This window comes from Cavia porcellus, unplaced genomic scaffold (genome assembly GCF_034190915.1).
Source record: "Cavia porcellus strain 051 isolate PalLab524CR breed Dunkin Hartley unplaced genomic scaffold, mCavPor4.1 scaffold_23, whole genome shotgun sequence".
Taxonomy (NCBI): domain Eukaryota; kingdom Metazoa; phylum Chordata; class Mammalia; order Rodentia; family Caviidae; genus Cavia; species Cavia porcellus.
Window position 1 is genome coordinate 45,958,846 of NW_026947506.1, and position 15,653 is coordinate 45,974,498.

Below are 15,653 nucleotides of genomic sequence, written 5' to 3' on the forward strand. Positions count from 1 at the left end.
GGGGTCTTCTGTCTACAACTGGCTGGGTCTGCAGAAGGAAAATGCAGGAGGTGGGAGCCTGATGGAGCTCCCACAGCCTTCACAGCGGCCTGCACCTGACATCCACACTCTTCCTGCAATGACAGGGCCATTCCACCTGTGGTTTCTAGAAGGAGGGGCAGATGGGGGTGAGGGCTTCACACGGGGTCGTGGCACCAATCCTTGCAGTGGGGTCAACGTTAATGAATTTGCTAACATTGGTTTTGCCCATAAGACAGCCCAGATGGGTTTCACATTAGCAATTCTTAGATATATTCTATTATTTCTAAAATGCGATGCTATTTCCTCCAATGACTTTGGAGTTTTCTGTTATCTATTGTGTCTCAATTCTTTTGACTACCTGTAGTCAACTGTAAAATGCGTGTGGGATCTATCTTTGGCCCTAAACTCTAGTCACATCGCCTACCTCCCCGAAGCATTTAATGGGCATGCAAATCTGAGTGTCAAACATGCTGCAGATGCTGTCCCAAGAAGAAAACATTGCAAAGGGACAAGCTGTTCGCAAACAGTCAAAACGCAGGATGAGACAGAGCCCACACAAACTGAACTTCATGTTTCTGAAGTCCAGCAGGAGAGACAGATTTCACAGCTGGCCTGAGAGCTGCCTTGATGTGTGGAGTCCTGAGGATGGATCTGGGTGCTGTGTTTCTTCCATAAATTCTGCAAGGAAACCTTGCAGAATTAAATACTGCTACTAAACATCAAAATCTCACAAGTGACCGTGCCTCCCCGGACATTAGTTACTTGGGAGGCTGAGGCAGGAGGATTCTAAGTTCCAGGCCAGCGCTGATCAGCTTGGTGAGACTCTGTCACAAAAAATTTAAAAATTTTTTTAAAAAGCTGAGGGTGTATCTCAGCATGAGGCCCTGCTCGATCTCCAGCACTGCAAAAAGCAAGCAAACAAAAATAACAAAATCCAAAAATCACAAAAATTTTAAAGACAATTTTAAAACTTTTTTCAGATATAAAAGACCAATGGTGTTTCTTTTTTGAATTGGATATGTGAATTTTGCAATGCTCCACTAAGCATATTCTTGTGGATCAATCTTCAAAAGGAATAGGCAACAATCTAGAAGCATTTTTAAAACGTGACATAAGAACATACTGTTCCACTTGAATAAATTACGGAGTATGCTATTTTTCTCATCTTGTTTAAATATATCTGTTTAAATATCTGTTTTAAAGGAAGTGAAATTATAAAGCAAATCGCGTTGTAACGAAATAATAACTGTATTTCTCTCATTTGAACACGCGAGGGCGCCCGAGCTCGCAAAATTTCTCCTTGATTCATTTTTTTTGTTTTGTTTTTATTTTCAATTTTTAACAAAATCTTAACCTTTTAACACAAAGAAATAGCTCCCATTTTTATTATAAAATATGTATAAGTGCAAAACATACGATATCGTATGTAATTTATAAAATAAGGCCGCATTGCCTGTGTATTACCGGCCTAGCTTAAAAAAGTTTACTCAACTCTTGCGCCCCTCTCAATCCACCGCTAGCATCCCAGCCCCGTGCGCAGCCCACTCATCCTCTTGCACCCATTCTTTGTTGCTTTGCTTTACAGGAGCGTTACCCCCAGGACACGCTCTTTAAACAGGATAGTGTGTAGTTTCTATAATACCATGTTGAACTAAAAACTAAAATACAGAAGAATTTATACAGTAGGATGACATTTTCCTAAAGCCTCAAATCCACAGACACATGTGCTCGATGCCAACCGAGAATGATATCAACGTATTCACCTATAAATTCCCTCACTTTAAGGTTTCTTCCACACAGCTGGCGGTATTCAGCCGTGGCTGCCAGCGAGCTGTTCATGGATGCCATCTGAAGGTTTTCAAAGTCCCTCACTGGCTGGCTTTGGTTTCCTTGGTCGCCAAGTCATCTGTGGTCTTAGGTTGGTGGGCTATACTAACAGTTTAAAGGGCAGTTTGTGATTTGTGTTACGGAATTGAACCTGCTCATTATAGAGAAGTTGTACAAAAATGAATAATAATGAGAAAAAAACTCTCACAACTGCTGATGACAGCCGGGCACCTTCTCATCTGTAACGAGCATCTGTAGTCTTGCGTTTGTGTTGGTACAGTGATCACCTCAGTGCATGTAAGGTTCTCACCGCCTTAACGTAAGGACAGAATTGTGGGCACACATTTTCATGAACTCTCCCTGATTCTGTTCATGCAGTGGTGCCATAGGTGATGTTTCTTCAGATTGCATATGTAAATCAGTGCCGCTTTGATAAGTAAGTCTCTCATATACTTTTGCATAAATATTTTATGATTTGAAATTATTTATATAAGGAGAGACTCCTTGGAATAGATCCTGGAGTCAAAACATATAAACACTGCTGAGCCTATATAAGTCTTCTCCTGGAAGTAGAGAAATTTACCACAGAATGGGCATTTATTCCCACCTTTAATGTCAACCCAGAGGGGCACAGTCATCACTGTGTTACTCCCTAAATGTCCTCACTGTAAAAATAATGCCAGTATTTTTAAAGTAGAGCTCAAACCTCACTTCCGTGTTCAGTCCCACTAGTCAAAGTCTGATTTCTTCTTGCATACCCTCTCCATGAAGCCAGGCACGCTGCCACATGAACACACGTGCGCATGGTGGGTGTGCACATGTGCAGAGGTGTGAGAGATACAAACTGGGAACAAAATCTTCTTCACGGCTGCATGGTTTGCCACGGACAGATCTGTATCCAGTTCATAGGGTTTTGACTAAAGGATTTTTCTTGTTAAGAATAAAGCAAAAACCACCTTTTATATACCTTTGCACAATTATGTGTGCACACCTGCAGATAAAATAGCAAAAGTTGAAATTATTACAGGAGATTGCTCATTTTTTAAAAAGCTGTCTAGCTATGGTAGGCATGTCCAACTACTATAAGGTGCTGAGAGCCCAGAAACTCAGAACACTAATGCGGTTTCCACGGGTTTTAATGAAGGATGACTGCAGGAACTAGAGGATCCAAACACCCATTGGTCAGGACAGGAAATACTGACGCTCGGGTAACTAAGTTGTTTTGTTACTTTTTCAACAAATAAGTGCTATTTAACAGCTCTGGATAATGTTCATGATTTTTTAAATAATATAAATTTGCTCCCATTTCTGCTCTGTGTCAAGCAGGAAGTGAGGGTCAGGCTGAGACGAGGGTCTCACTTTCCTGTCTGACTGTCCCATCTCTGAGGAGGAGGCCAGGATGGTCGCTCCTGGCCGTGGCCTCCTGATCCCACTCTGCTCTGCCATCAGGAGCCACCAGGACGAAGGGCCTGGGGCCGCGGGTCCATGCACAGCCGGGACTCAGGCATTCCTTCTCACCTTTTCCCAGAAAGACCAAAGAAACTGCCCTCCTTTCCCGGGTCCAGCACAGACACGTGTCCCCCTGTGTTTCCAACTCAGGCGTCTGCCTCCACCGCGCCAGCTGCCACTAATTGCAATCTTTCCTCTCTGAACACCACACAGATTCTTATTTGCTGTGCTTTTCCACCTCAGTGATTTCTGTAAGAAAGCATTTACAAAAGAAAAAGAGGAATTGTCCAAGATGGTTTCCCAGACAGCACCTGGCGGATGTCTGAGTGGAACATCGGAGGCTTCCCTGCCCACCACCAGCTTATGTTGCATTTTAAAAAAATCCTGCCACAGGCCAGGTTCAAGAGCAGCTATGAATAGTAGTTCCCTCCACAAGCTCAACACTTCTGCCTTTTCGGAGGACTTTCACATCTACTCTCTCATTGGCTTTTCAAAATAGTAGGATGAAGCCAAGGTTGGGAGCCTGTTCTGTACCCATTTGGCAGAAAAGGAGGCTGAGGCAGGAGGAAACTATGTGGAGAATCCCAAAGCATACATTTCATGAAAAGCCCAGAGAACAAGCCCAGCATCCGCAGGGCAGACCTTTGCCCTTGACCCATGTCAAACTTGCCTTTTGCCAGGGCTTCACCCTCGCCTATCATTTCCACATCCCCTTCTAAGTAGAAGACTTGAAGTTTCTGAGGACAGAAGAGAACATCTGTTTCCTGGATGACACTAATCACAGTAAAACTCTACTTCCTGGAGAAAACCTGGGAGCTTAGCACCTTTAGAAAAAGAGTCCAGTGACCAAAAACCACCCCGAAGTGGTTCTGTTTTGTACACATTTCTTGCTGAAAACAACACCAGACAAAGTCCCAGCCCACGGGGACGGACAGGCTTTCTCTCTCTGCTGCGCACCACCAAGGTCTCCATGGCCCCTCCCTTCGCCAGGCCTCTGGACCAGGCTCCTGCAGCCCACAGTGGAGGTGCCCCGCTTGTCCCCACTCCGGGTCTCCCCACCTCTCCAGCCCTCCCTGAGTCCACTCACACCTGCAGATGCTCCCGGGACCACCGCGTGGGCCTACATCAGTGCCTGTCTTCATCACAGGAGCCCACAGCCCCAGGAAGGGGTGCAGTTTCCCCAGCACCAATGTGGCCTGCAGGAGAAGCCCTTCTGAAACAGGGCTGCCAGGCTCAGGTCCGGCAGCTGCCAGGGTCACCCATCCCTCACCAGTGTCTGTTTCTCAGCTACCTCCTCTTACTTTGCATCTCTGGGTCTTTAAATCTTTAGATGGGCATTCTTTAAATGTCCTCCTAGGACTGGAGAATGCAGGTCAGTAATGGGGCACTTGTCCAACATGCATGAAGTCTGTGTTCCATCCCCTCCCTGCAGGAAAAAGAACAAAAAGTAGCCAAGAATGTGAAAGACCTCGCCTGCCTTCTGCCTAGAACCCAGCTCACCCAGGATTTTCCCTGGGACTCGACCTTGATCTTACAAGTTCACCCTGAGCAGGGCCACTGTCACCTAGCCAGGCCCTTTCTGCTGGACTGGGGCCCCCAGATGCCTTTTCTTCTCCCTGGGCAGTGGCATCCTCTCTGAAGCGCAGGCTTTCTGGGATGAGGTCTGCTGCTGCCTCCTGACGGTTAGGATAGCTCTGGGTACCTGACTCAGGCTTTCTCCGTCTGCCAGGTAAAATCCGGCATGATCATCAGACCCATGGTGCAGCAATACTGTGAAAATTAAAGCGTCAGTCCATGGAAAGCACCTAAAGGGGAACACAGCATAACTCAGCGAGAATTATCATGCGTGCAATGCACAGAGAAGTCACACGGTGCCTAAATCTTTACCAGCACAATGTGTATTCCACATGTGACATGCTTTCCCATGTTTCCGTTATTTCCTGTATCGCTTTTAATTATACAGTCTGGGCTCTTTTTGTCTGATTTACTGAACTTCCTTGCTTTCTGAAATTATTATCTACTTCACTGTGCTTAGTGGAGAGAAACCAGTCTGTGTTAATCTTAGGCAATGTGATACCCAAAGTTAGCCAGTGGAGAGCAAAATCCAAGCTCAGAAGGGATGCGGTCCAAAAGGTCCAAAACACCTGTAGTGTAGAGACAAAAACGTAGTTCACATTTTAACGGGCCTCTCTCTGCTGTCCTCAGGTGGGGGCCGGAGCTCTGAATTGGCAGGGAACCCTGGAATCCGTCTCACAGTCTGTGTGCGCATTTCAGTGTCTCTTACATCTTTGTTTCCTCCGCCTGAAAAATATCACCTCACAGCAGCAGCCTCAAAGCATCCCAGAGTGTGCTCTTTTATCTCACTATAAGGGCAAAGTATTGCGTGGAACACGGCAAAAACTCCGCTCGCCATAGCCCTGCCTGCAAGGGTTAAGTGGGTACATTCAGAAGCAGCGTGGGCGACAACTTTCATTTTCAAATACTCGGCAGTTTATTAGGTAACTGAAGCCCAGGCAGCGAATCTGTCAACTTATTTCATGAAGAAAAGTTTTTATTAGATATGATGTCACATCCCTCAACAAAGTGTAACGTGTGCCACCGTTGATGTCAATAACCCACGTTCCACAGACGCGCACGGCACTGGAGGCCGTGTCCACCCAGCCCTCCCTGTGGCTGGCCAGCGGGTCAGCGCACCCAGCTCCCTGACGCTTGGCTGCTTGTGTGCAAGGCTCTGACTTTACAGGTGTTTAACTTTGCAGGTGTCTCCAAGGCAGTGGAAAAAACCTGTCACACAGACGGAGGGGATTTCCTCTGCGACATGCATCGAAGCCTTAATGAGTGTTTGTGGGTAACACACACATCGATCATTTTGCCTCATTGGTAGCTGCCTCTCCACATGATGGCTCTGCTTCTTGAAGAGAATTCTGAGAAATCCTAAAGGACACTGTGGGGGGTTTAACAGCTTTCCTTGCTTACCCATCCACCGTGTATTAAAATTGATACTCTGCTTTCTCCAATTACACAACCCCAGTTTTGGACACATTTTGTTTCTTTGAAGTCTTGCATGTCCGCTAAAGTCAGCTGAGCACCGCCTAAGCGGTAATGAAGCCCTTGCTGCTTGCACGTTTAACACCTCGGTCCCCGGTGTAAACTGTCCTCTCTGCACTGCAGTAGAGGAGCGGGGCTCCAGGAAGCTCTCTTCACTGGAGTGGTCTGCAGTCAGGCTGGGAACGGAAGCCGCCCTCCAGGTGGGGCTTCCCCAGCCTCATGCAGGGCATCAATTTGTGCCGGTGTTGCCCTTGATGTGTTTAGCGTCCCTTCATCAGAGTCACGGGTCCCCTGACCACAGGCTGCAAGCCAGTGAGCCAGCACCAGCAGAGTCAGAGAATTACACTCTTGGAGGGAAAGTGTCACATTCATTGGTGCAGCTTCTTGCCTCGTGTGTACGCTTTTCCCTATCGCTCCAATTGCTTTGCTCCTTGTAGTTAAGACAACAAGTCATGATCAGTAATCAGTGCGGGGTTAACCCTAAGAAACTGCAATTTGAATTACCATATTTTTTCACTTCACTAGAGGACAGGTCTGCAGGGTTTATGTCATTCCCCAGGGCCACCGCTGGCAGTAGAGCTTTGAGGTGTGCTTCTGAGAGCCGATGGGGAAGGTCACGTATTCTTCACTGTTTTTCTAGCCTTGAGTGCAGACACTTTTAACTAACTAAGCTCTTTGGTTGGGCCCGTCTCCTGACACTTTAAAGGGAGTGTGTTTGGCAGCTTGCTGCCACTGTGACAAAACACCTGAAAGAAGCCACTCATGAGGAGGAAAAGTTCACGGTAATTCACAGTTCGTTGCAGTTCAGTCTGTGGTCACTTGGTCCCTCTGCTTTGAGCCCATGATGGCTCCGTACATCATGGTGGAAGGATGGGCAATGGACGGTTGCTCAGATTGCTGTGTCCAGGAAGCAAGGAGAGAACTCAGAGGGACCAGGGTCCCCTTCAGTTCATGCCCCAGAGACCTAACATTTCCCCTCAGGCCTCATCTCCTGACAGCTCTCCCATAGGGCCCCCCAGCTGGGCTCCTGGGGGGCGGCTCTCAAGACCCAAATCATCAAAAAGAAGAGCAACCTCCTTTAAGCTTCTTGAACATCATTCCCAAGATAAATGGTTCCAGGAGGTGGACACATGAAACTGTCCAGTAAGAGCTGGTGTCTTCTTGCATTAGGAAACTGAGCTCAGGGGTGAGTCACAGATGTAAAAGGCCCGCAGTCATTCACAGTACGTTTTCTCAGCCCCAGGAGGAGCTGCAGGGTGAGCATCTGTGAGCCAGCCCAGCCGGCAGGCAGGCTTTCCCACTCGGACAGCCCAAGTTCCAGACCCCAGACAGAAAAACCAAACGAGACCACAATCTCCTTCGTATTTTTCTGTTTGGGTTCTAGTCACAGTGACTATTTCACAAATTATTATTTTCATTTCATCTCATCCCCTCTTTTAACTCCTCACTTTAGGGCTGCAAATATTCCGGGATATACTGGCAAGGTTCATTTCATGGCTACCCAGCCAGCAAATTCTAATATTCCATCAACAAGCCCATCCCCCAACTCGGAGCTGCACCGGTGAGTACGAAGCCCATTACTCAGTCTGCTCTGATACATTAACAGGGGAAGCCCTAATTATGGTCTTTCCATTAAAGAGCAATTAAATACTCAGAAAATTAACATTTTGTAAAAATAGGGCATCAGTCCAAGAAAGGGAAGACTTATTTTTCCCACTGAGGGAAATTTTATTAGGCTTTCTGCATGCTTTTCTTCTGGAATCTTATTCAAAATTACACTGGGAAATGTAGATTAATGCTTATTCAGGTGTTGCTCAAAGGGACATCAAAAGACAGACGTTTGACACACAGCACACAGCAGCGGGGACGGCGTGTTTGCCCGTGGGGCCGAGTTTCACACACACGCCACGCCCTCCTCCTCGGAGAGAGGTCCGTGGGAGGAACTCACAGGAGACCTTATTCACTTCTTTGAGTGTCATCTTATGTTTTACAAACAACAGAACCCCCTTGGCTGTCACAGATGGTTTTAAATTTTGCCTTTGCAAATTGAAAGTACAAGATACTGGATGTCGGGGTGGAAGAGTCCGAGTCCAGTGGCGAAGGGCAGAGCATTCTCTCTCGGAACTCAAATCTGAACGCCCTGGGCGGAAGCCCTGGTCTGCAGAAGAGAGGATGCTGCTTTGAAAAAGCAGATGCTCCCCTGGAGTAGATGAGGAGCCTCATGGGGATGCAGGAGCAGGGAGAGGAGGGGGCACCTCTCTCGGGGTCACAGGGCCTCCTTTATCATCACTGAGCCCCACCTGGGGCTTCTTCAAGAGCCCAGATTCAACGGGTTGGGCACGAAAGATCCCAGCCTACAGCGGCTGCAGTTTCAGGATGGAAGAAGAGAACCATGAAGTTCCCGAAGATGGGGAGTGATTTTGGATGGTTACCTACACCATGGGAAGTCACAGAGAGGGTCAGTGAGTCCTGTGACAGCAGCAGGCCAAGGCTTCCTGAAGAGAGGACATTTGGACGGAACTCTTTCTTTTTACTGGGTGTGGGTGTGGGGGGAGTTATTTGGTTGTTAGGAGACAGGTTCTTGCTCTGTAGCCCAGTCTGGCCGTCAATGCACAGTGATCCTCCTGCCTCAGTCTCCTGAGGGCTGGGATCAAGTGTGTGCACCAGCTCATCCACACGTTCATCCTTTCCTCCACTCTTCCATTGTTGGGTGAACTCATCTGTTCAGCGATTAAGTCGGCAGCATTGCCCAAGCTGCAGATTTTCACAGGAGCGAAGCCCTTGTACAAGGAGCTTGGGAACTCCCAGTGAGCACAGAACAGCCACAGGCAGGACGTGCGATGACCCGCACTGGACACTCACTGTGCCTCCTCAGAGCAGGACCTCTCTCCACCACAGCAGGTGCCTGTGAGCAAGGGCCCCTTGCTGGCCCACTTGACAGATAAGAAAACTGAGCCCCAATGCCTAGGACCACTGAAGAGGACTTGGAAGGGGAGAGTGAGGGAGGGCAGAGTAAGGAGTTGGCTAACAGACACCAGGAGTAGGTGAGGTTGGGGGGCTAGGGTCTCAGGGGGGGTGCCCTGAGCATATGACTCACCCTCTGGATGCCACTGCCTCTGTGTGTGTGTGTGTGTGTGTGTGTGTGTGTGTGTAGGACAGGGATTAGAGGAGAGGAATGGTGAGCTGGTTGTGGTGGTTCATGCCTCTAATCCCAGCACGCTGGGAGGCTGAGGCAGGAAAACATCTAGTTTGAGTCCAGTCTGGGCAATTTTATAACTTAAGGGGACACAGCAAAAGAAAAATCAATCAGTCTATCTATGTATCTACCTATCAATCACCTAGCTATCTATCATCTGTCGATCTATCATTTATCTGTCTATCTGCCATCTGTCATTTTTCTATCATCTGTCTATCTATTCTATGTCTATCACCTGTCTGTCCATCTATCATCATCTATCTGTCTATATTTGTCTGTCTATCAATCTATATCTGTCTGTCTATCATCTATCTACCACCTATCATCTATCTATCTACATCTGTCTGTCTATATCATCTATATATCACCTATCTATCTATCTATCTATCTATCTATCTATCTATTATCTATCTTCTATCTATCTGTCTATCTATCTATCTATCTATCTATCTATCTATCTATCATCTATGGCTTCTGGCTTCCATGCAGCTCAGCCAAACGGCCCTGGTATCAATCCCTAGTAAATTCCCCCACCAACACACACAGAAGCTGCACCCTGACACAGGGAGTGGGGATTTCTGGCCTGAGGATAGAAGCCTCCCAGCCATCTGATGAATCTTGCACTTTGCCTTTGTCAAGTGGAACGTTGGCTCTCTGAACTAATCTTTTGCATTCAGTTTACTCCCCAGATGCTTTGGATTTCGGTCTCCACATTTATGCGTACAGTTTTTAAGATAAGTTCTGTGTGTGTCCAGGGCAGCCAGGTGTTATGGGGTACAAATACATAGGAAGGTGGGCGCTATAGTACAGGAAACCAACTAGTCTGTCATCTCATGTAGTTACCCATTTTCCTTGCCCACTACAGGAGAAGGTAAAATTTACACACAGTAAAAATTCTGCCTTCGATCTTCTCACCCCAGTGCCTGAGTCCACACCCTGACACCCCACTCTCCACTTGTGGGCGGTCACCTGGCAGAGCACCCTGCCTGCAGAACAAAGCCTTTTTGTCTTCCTGCTGGCTCTCTCCTCCTGCTTGGAAAACCATCTCTGCCAGTCAGCACCAGGGGAAAAGGACCTGAGTGTTCTGTGCAGATGTACACAGCTGTTCCTGGGAGGCTTGTGCTGTACACATGGTGGTCACCCTGTACCCTTGCTCCAGAATGGGGTCAGTGTCCCCCCCGACAGGCACTGTGTCTGGGGTGTTACTCCGAAGGCCACCTCTGAGTGACTGAGTGACCTCAGTCTCCCCCACAGCAGCTCCTGACAGGCTCGGGGCTCTGGCCCCAGGAACGTGCAGCAGGGGCGAGGTGGACAGAGTTCAGCCGCATGCTCCCCCGTGTCACCCTGCAGACAGCGGTGGCCCCGGACACTGAGCCTGGCCCTGGTGACCAGAGGCTGCTGCTCAGGGAGTATCCCCTCTGGTTTCCTACAAACATGTATTCCAGAGCTTCTGCAGAACTTTGCAGCAGGAACAGGAGCCCAGGTCCCCAAGAGCGTAGTGAGCCGACTGCTCCTGTTGCTGACCTGGCCGAGTTTTTCCTGTTACTTCTCCGCCTGGGATTCCTGCCTGTCCCCCTCCGCTGTCCTCCTCCAGTTCCTTGCTAACCTGCTGCTGGTGTATTCACAGCCTCGGGCACACCGCAGCCATCTGCACACTTTCCCCTGCCACCTGAGCTTCCTGAGCCTTCCAGCTCCCTCCCCCGCACAGGCCTGCCTCCTGGGCTTTCCCTTGCGTCCTCCACCCTCCCCCCACTCTCTGTGCCCATCTCAGGCTTCCCGCCCTCACTTCTCTGTCTGACCCTTGCTTTCTCCTCCCCCACTCTGCTTGCTCATTGGTGCCCAGCTTGTCCCTCTGCCCTGTGCTTTAGGGAGACCCCAGTCCTGGCTCCCTGCTGTCCCTTCTGAGGGACTGCCTGCTTCTCTCCCTTCCCTTCATGTTCCTTCACTTCCACGCAGACCAGCATGGTGGTCACCCTGTAACCTTGCCGCCTCTCCCTCCTGGCCAGGCTCCTCAACTCTGACCCTCAAGATGCTCCTGCCTGTTGGGCTGGGAGCTGCTAAGAGGACGGAGGGGAGTGCTGCTCTTCAGGCAGGGGGCCTTGCAGTGCATTTGCCCTGGGTCTTGGTGGTTGGCGTTTTTACATTGCTGAGGACCTCAGCACACTCACGAAGGGGCTCTGTCCCACACTGGTGGGAGCGGTGCCCACCGCCTCACCTGGATAGCCTTGGGATTCACACTGTGTGGGATGTAGGAGAGACCGGAAGGGATGACCAGAAGGAACCAAAAGCCAGGCTGTGGGCTGTGCTGGTGGAGGACAGAGGCAGACGGGCCTTTTCCATCCCTGCTAGGTCCAGAAGCGCATCCCCTGGCTCTGAGAATAGCTCCCATAGAAGAGGGGTGCACACTGCCATGACATAATGATAATAATAATAATAATACTACAACTGCACATGCCCTGGCTGTCACAGTGGGAAAACAAGCCCTCAGGGAGGGAGCTGCTGGCAGTGTGGGGTTGCACTGTGGCCCTGGAACCCTCACTGCTGTCACACGTGAGTGTCGTGCTGCGTGTGTGTTTGTCAGCTACCTGCATGCTTGTGCACTGCATGCCCATGACTGCAGCAGCAGTGTATCCACAGCTGAGCTCCTGCAGGCAGGGGCTGTGGACCTGGGCATCGCGGCTGCCATGGACCCTGTGGAGGCGTGGACAGCCCCCTCGGGGAGCAGCAGGGTGACGCTGGCAACGGGATAGGAGCTCACCTGCACAACTGCTTGCCCAGCTCTTTCCTTTCTTTCAGTCCTCACGGTAAATTCGCAGGGCTGATTTCCTCCTACTGTGTGGGCCAGAAAGCTGAGGCAGGCGTTGTGCAAGAAGACGCCTTGTCGCCCGCAGACAGGAGCACATGACTGTCCTGGAGGCACCGGCCTCCTGGACCTCCCTGCCCCTGCAGCTCCCAGACCCAGGCTCCTTGCACCCCTGTCTTCTCCTCGTCTCCTTGGATGCCCTTCCAGCATCTCCTGCTCCCCGCCCCAGCCTGGCCACCCACAGAGAATTTCTGCACAGCTGTTCACCCGCCTTCCTAGCACCTATCCTAGCTCTGGGTCCAGAGGTGTCCTGCAAATGAAAGGCAACGCAGGCAGCATGGATCGTTCCCAGTCACTTTTCTCTATCTGAGCTCTCTCTCTGTCTCTGTCTTCTCTCTTTCCCACTGATGTGTACCATTAGTTGGAGAACAGATGAGGTTATATGTTTTCATGTCGATTTTACCCATCATTCTTCTTTTCTTCTTTCATTCTGTCTCAGCACCTTACGGAAAGAAATGAGAGTTGACCTCTTCCGTCACCAGGGGCCACTGTCCCGGATGGTCACAACTGTGAGACCCTACAACCCCTTCAACAGGAAGGAAAAAGAGACTGTACTCTTCTGAAAGAGACCACGCCCCAGTGTGCACAGTGTAATGGGGAATAAAAGATCCAGAATGCCCTTGTGTGTCCTAGTGACATCTGTGGACCTCACAGAAGCTCCGAAGTGCCCCCATAACTAACCTATGATAATTCTTGGAGCAGGAGTTTTACACTTACCTTTCTTACAGGATGTGAACCCAGGAGTAATGATGATCAAACTCAGGATCTTGGAACTGAGCTGAATCTCAAGCCCTTTTTTGAAATTTTTAATTTTGAGGCAGTTGCTAAATTGCCAGGCTGGGCTTGAAATTTGCATTTTCCTGTCTCAGCCTCCTAAAGCACTGGGATTATAGGTGTGTACTGCCATGCATAGCCGTAGCTTCCTATTTTATAAATAACATACACTGAGTCTTGGAGAAGTGAAGCACTTATCTGGAATTTATATTTTCCCAACTTAGATGTCTTACCTGCCCCTCCACTTTCCCACAGATTGGATGATCTTCACTGGATTATCAAATCAAAACCAATAGAAAGCAAGAAGGAAGGAAACCTCTGCTGTCTCTAGCGTTTCCTGATGTGGTTCCTAGGAATTCTTCCCGCAGGCTTCTTCCCCAAATGCAGAGTGAGACCGTGACCCTGCAGAAGTCCAAGTAAATGTGTAGCCCTCGAGGGGCTGGGTCTCTCTTTTTCCACAGAGAGGGAAATTGGCTCTTTTTGTTGAAGAATGATGTTTGAAACAGGAAAATCCTGCTGCCTCTCAGGAGAATATGTGATGAATCATTGCACATGGACACCCACTGCCCTCTGTGTCTGCAGGTCCCACATCCACAGAGTCAAACAACCAAGGATGGCAGACATTTGAAAACACTGTATTTGAACCGATGAGACACAGAATTTTCATGTCATTTCCTCAACAATACAAGGCAACAACTATTTATGTAGGATTTACATTGTAAGTAATGTAGAGATGATTTAAAGGGCATTGAATGCCAGGCATGGTGAAGTATACCTGTAAACCCAGCACCCAGGAGGCTGAGGCAGGAGGATCACCATGTATTCGAGGTCAGCCTGGGCTACATAGTGAGTTCAAGGCCAGCCTAGACTACAAAGCAAGATCCTTGTCTCAAAAAACAAATTACATTGGAAGATGTGTGTGGGTTTTAGGTAAATCTATGCCATTTTATTTGAAGGACTCAAACACCCACAGATTTTGAGGTTGGGGAGCTATAACTACCCCCCCCAGTCGGTATGGAGGGATACCAGTATGTTGAAATATAATATTCACATGAAAAAGTTAATAAAGCCTAATAGTTATTATCTTGGAAAGAAACACAACATAGTAAGTGCAAAAGCACATTTTAGAGCAGTATGTATTATCCCTTTAAATTATATGTAGTAACAGGAAGATATAAAAAAAAAGGTTAATACCTATTACTGCTCTGTTTGTAAGTGCGTTTCTTTAAAACTGGAAAATCTGAAGCTATAAAAAGTCACTATCCCTTATATAAAAAGCTTTTTATATAAAAAAGAAGATTAAAAGCCCCTTTTAAGAATTTAGAACAGGAAAATGTTTGTGGAACTTGTTTCTGAGTCTGTCGGGTAAATGCACACCTGCCTTGTTCATTTCCAAAGCTTGATGGTTCGCAGCACAGAGAGAAGTAAAATCAGATAAGGTGAAGCATTTCCATTTTCCCCTGCCAGCCAGGAAGCTCAAGGCTGATTAAATAAGCACACTGACTTAGACCCTGGAACAAATGGAAACCAGTTTCACATTCAGGACTGCTATTTTAAGAAGCCTTTGAGTCATGCCCTACACACCCAAGATTGTGGTGGTTTGTGGACCTGCTACCCACCCACCTCTGCTTTCCCCGTGGTGTTAGATCTGCTGGCATCACTCTAGCACCCTGGTAGTATCAGAAGCTCCCTTAGATCTTCTCGAAAACTGCTAAGATGCAAATTAGGTTGAAAATATTTAATTTTTCCCAAAAGTGTTTCACATATACAATGCAGTGGGTGGGGGTTTGAGAAAGGAAATAAAAGCAAATCCTTTCCCTACTCGATGTCCAAACTGCCTTTGCTGTCAGAAAGGACAATTGGTCCAGTAGGAGGAGTGACCTGAGCCCAGAATGGTTTTCTAATAAGTGAGAACATTCAACAGTACACCTTTTTGCTCCTATTAGCTCAGGTGGATGAGATTGTCTTTCATCTCTGGGAAGCACAGACTTTGTCACTGTGAGCTGTAAACCGCTAAACCTAAAAGACAACAAAAATGTAAAATTAAAGAATATAATAAAAAGAAAGAGCAGGCATGTTTCTCTGCAAAGCGTATTTTTTAGATTGATCATTTAAAATATCTGCTTGAGGGGTGGGGATTTAGCTCAGCGGCATAAGCACATAAGCACCTGCCCTGCAAGCAGGCAGTCGTGAGTTCGATCCCCGGTACGGATAAAAATGAAAACGACAAAAAAAAAAAAAATCTGTTTGTAAACAAATCTTGCATGGATTCTCTTATGTGAAAATCCAAAAATATAAATAAAGAGCAAAACAGAAGACAGATAATGCACAGGAGGGAGACAGATCCTGTGGGAGGGAGATGGAGAGGTAGGGTGAGGAGGGCAGGACAGGGGAAGAGAAAGCCCTGAGATGAACTGTGCTCCTGCACTAACTCCCCACGAGGAGTTTGGAGTGTGAGCCTCAGGTCCTGGGGTA

General features: G+C 48.0%; 1 protein-coding gene across 1 annotated transcript in view; it reads left to right on the plus strand.

Annotated features, from left to right (window-relative positions):
• Spmip7 (sperm microtubule inner protein 7) overlaps window positions 1-13,023 on the plus strand; it is a 38,363-nt gene extending 25,340 nt beyond the window's left edge. The window contains exons 8-9 of the mRNA XM_003463470.4: window positions 7,799-7,906; window positions 12,844-13,023. Coding sequence (XP_003463518.2) covers window positions 7,799-7,906; window positions 12,844-12,967 — 232 coding nt within the window. The 3' untranslated portion in view covers window positions 12,968-13,023. The remainder of the gene's footprint in view (window positions 1-7,798; window positions 7,907-12,843) is intronic.
• The last annotated feature ends 2,630 nt before the right edge of the window (window positions 13,024-15,653 follow it).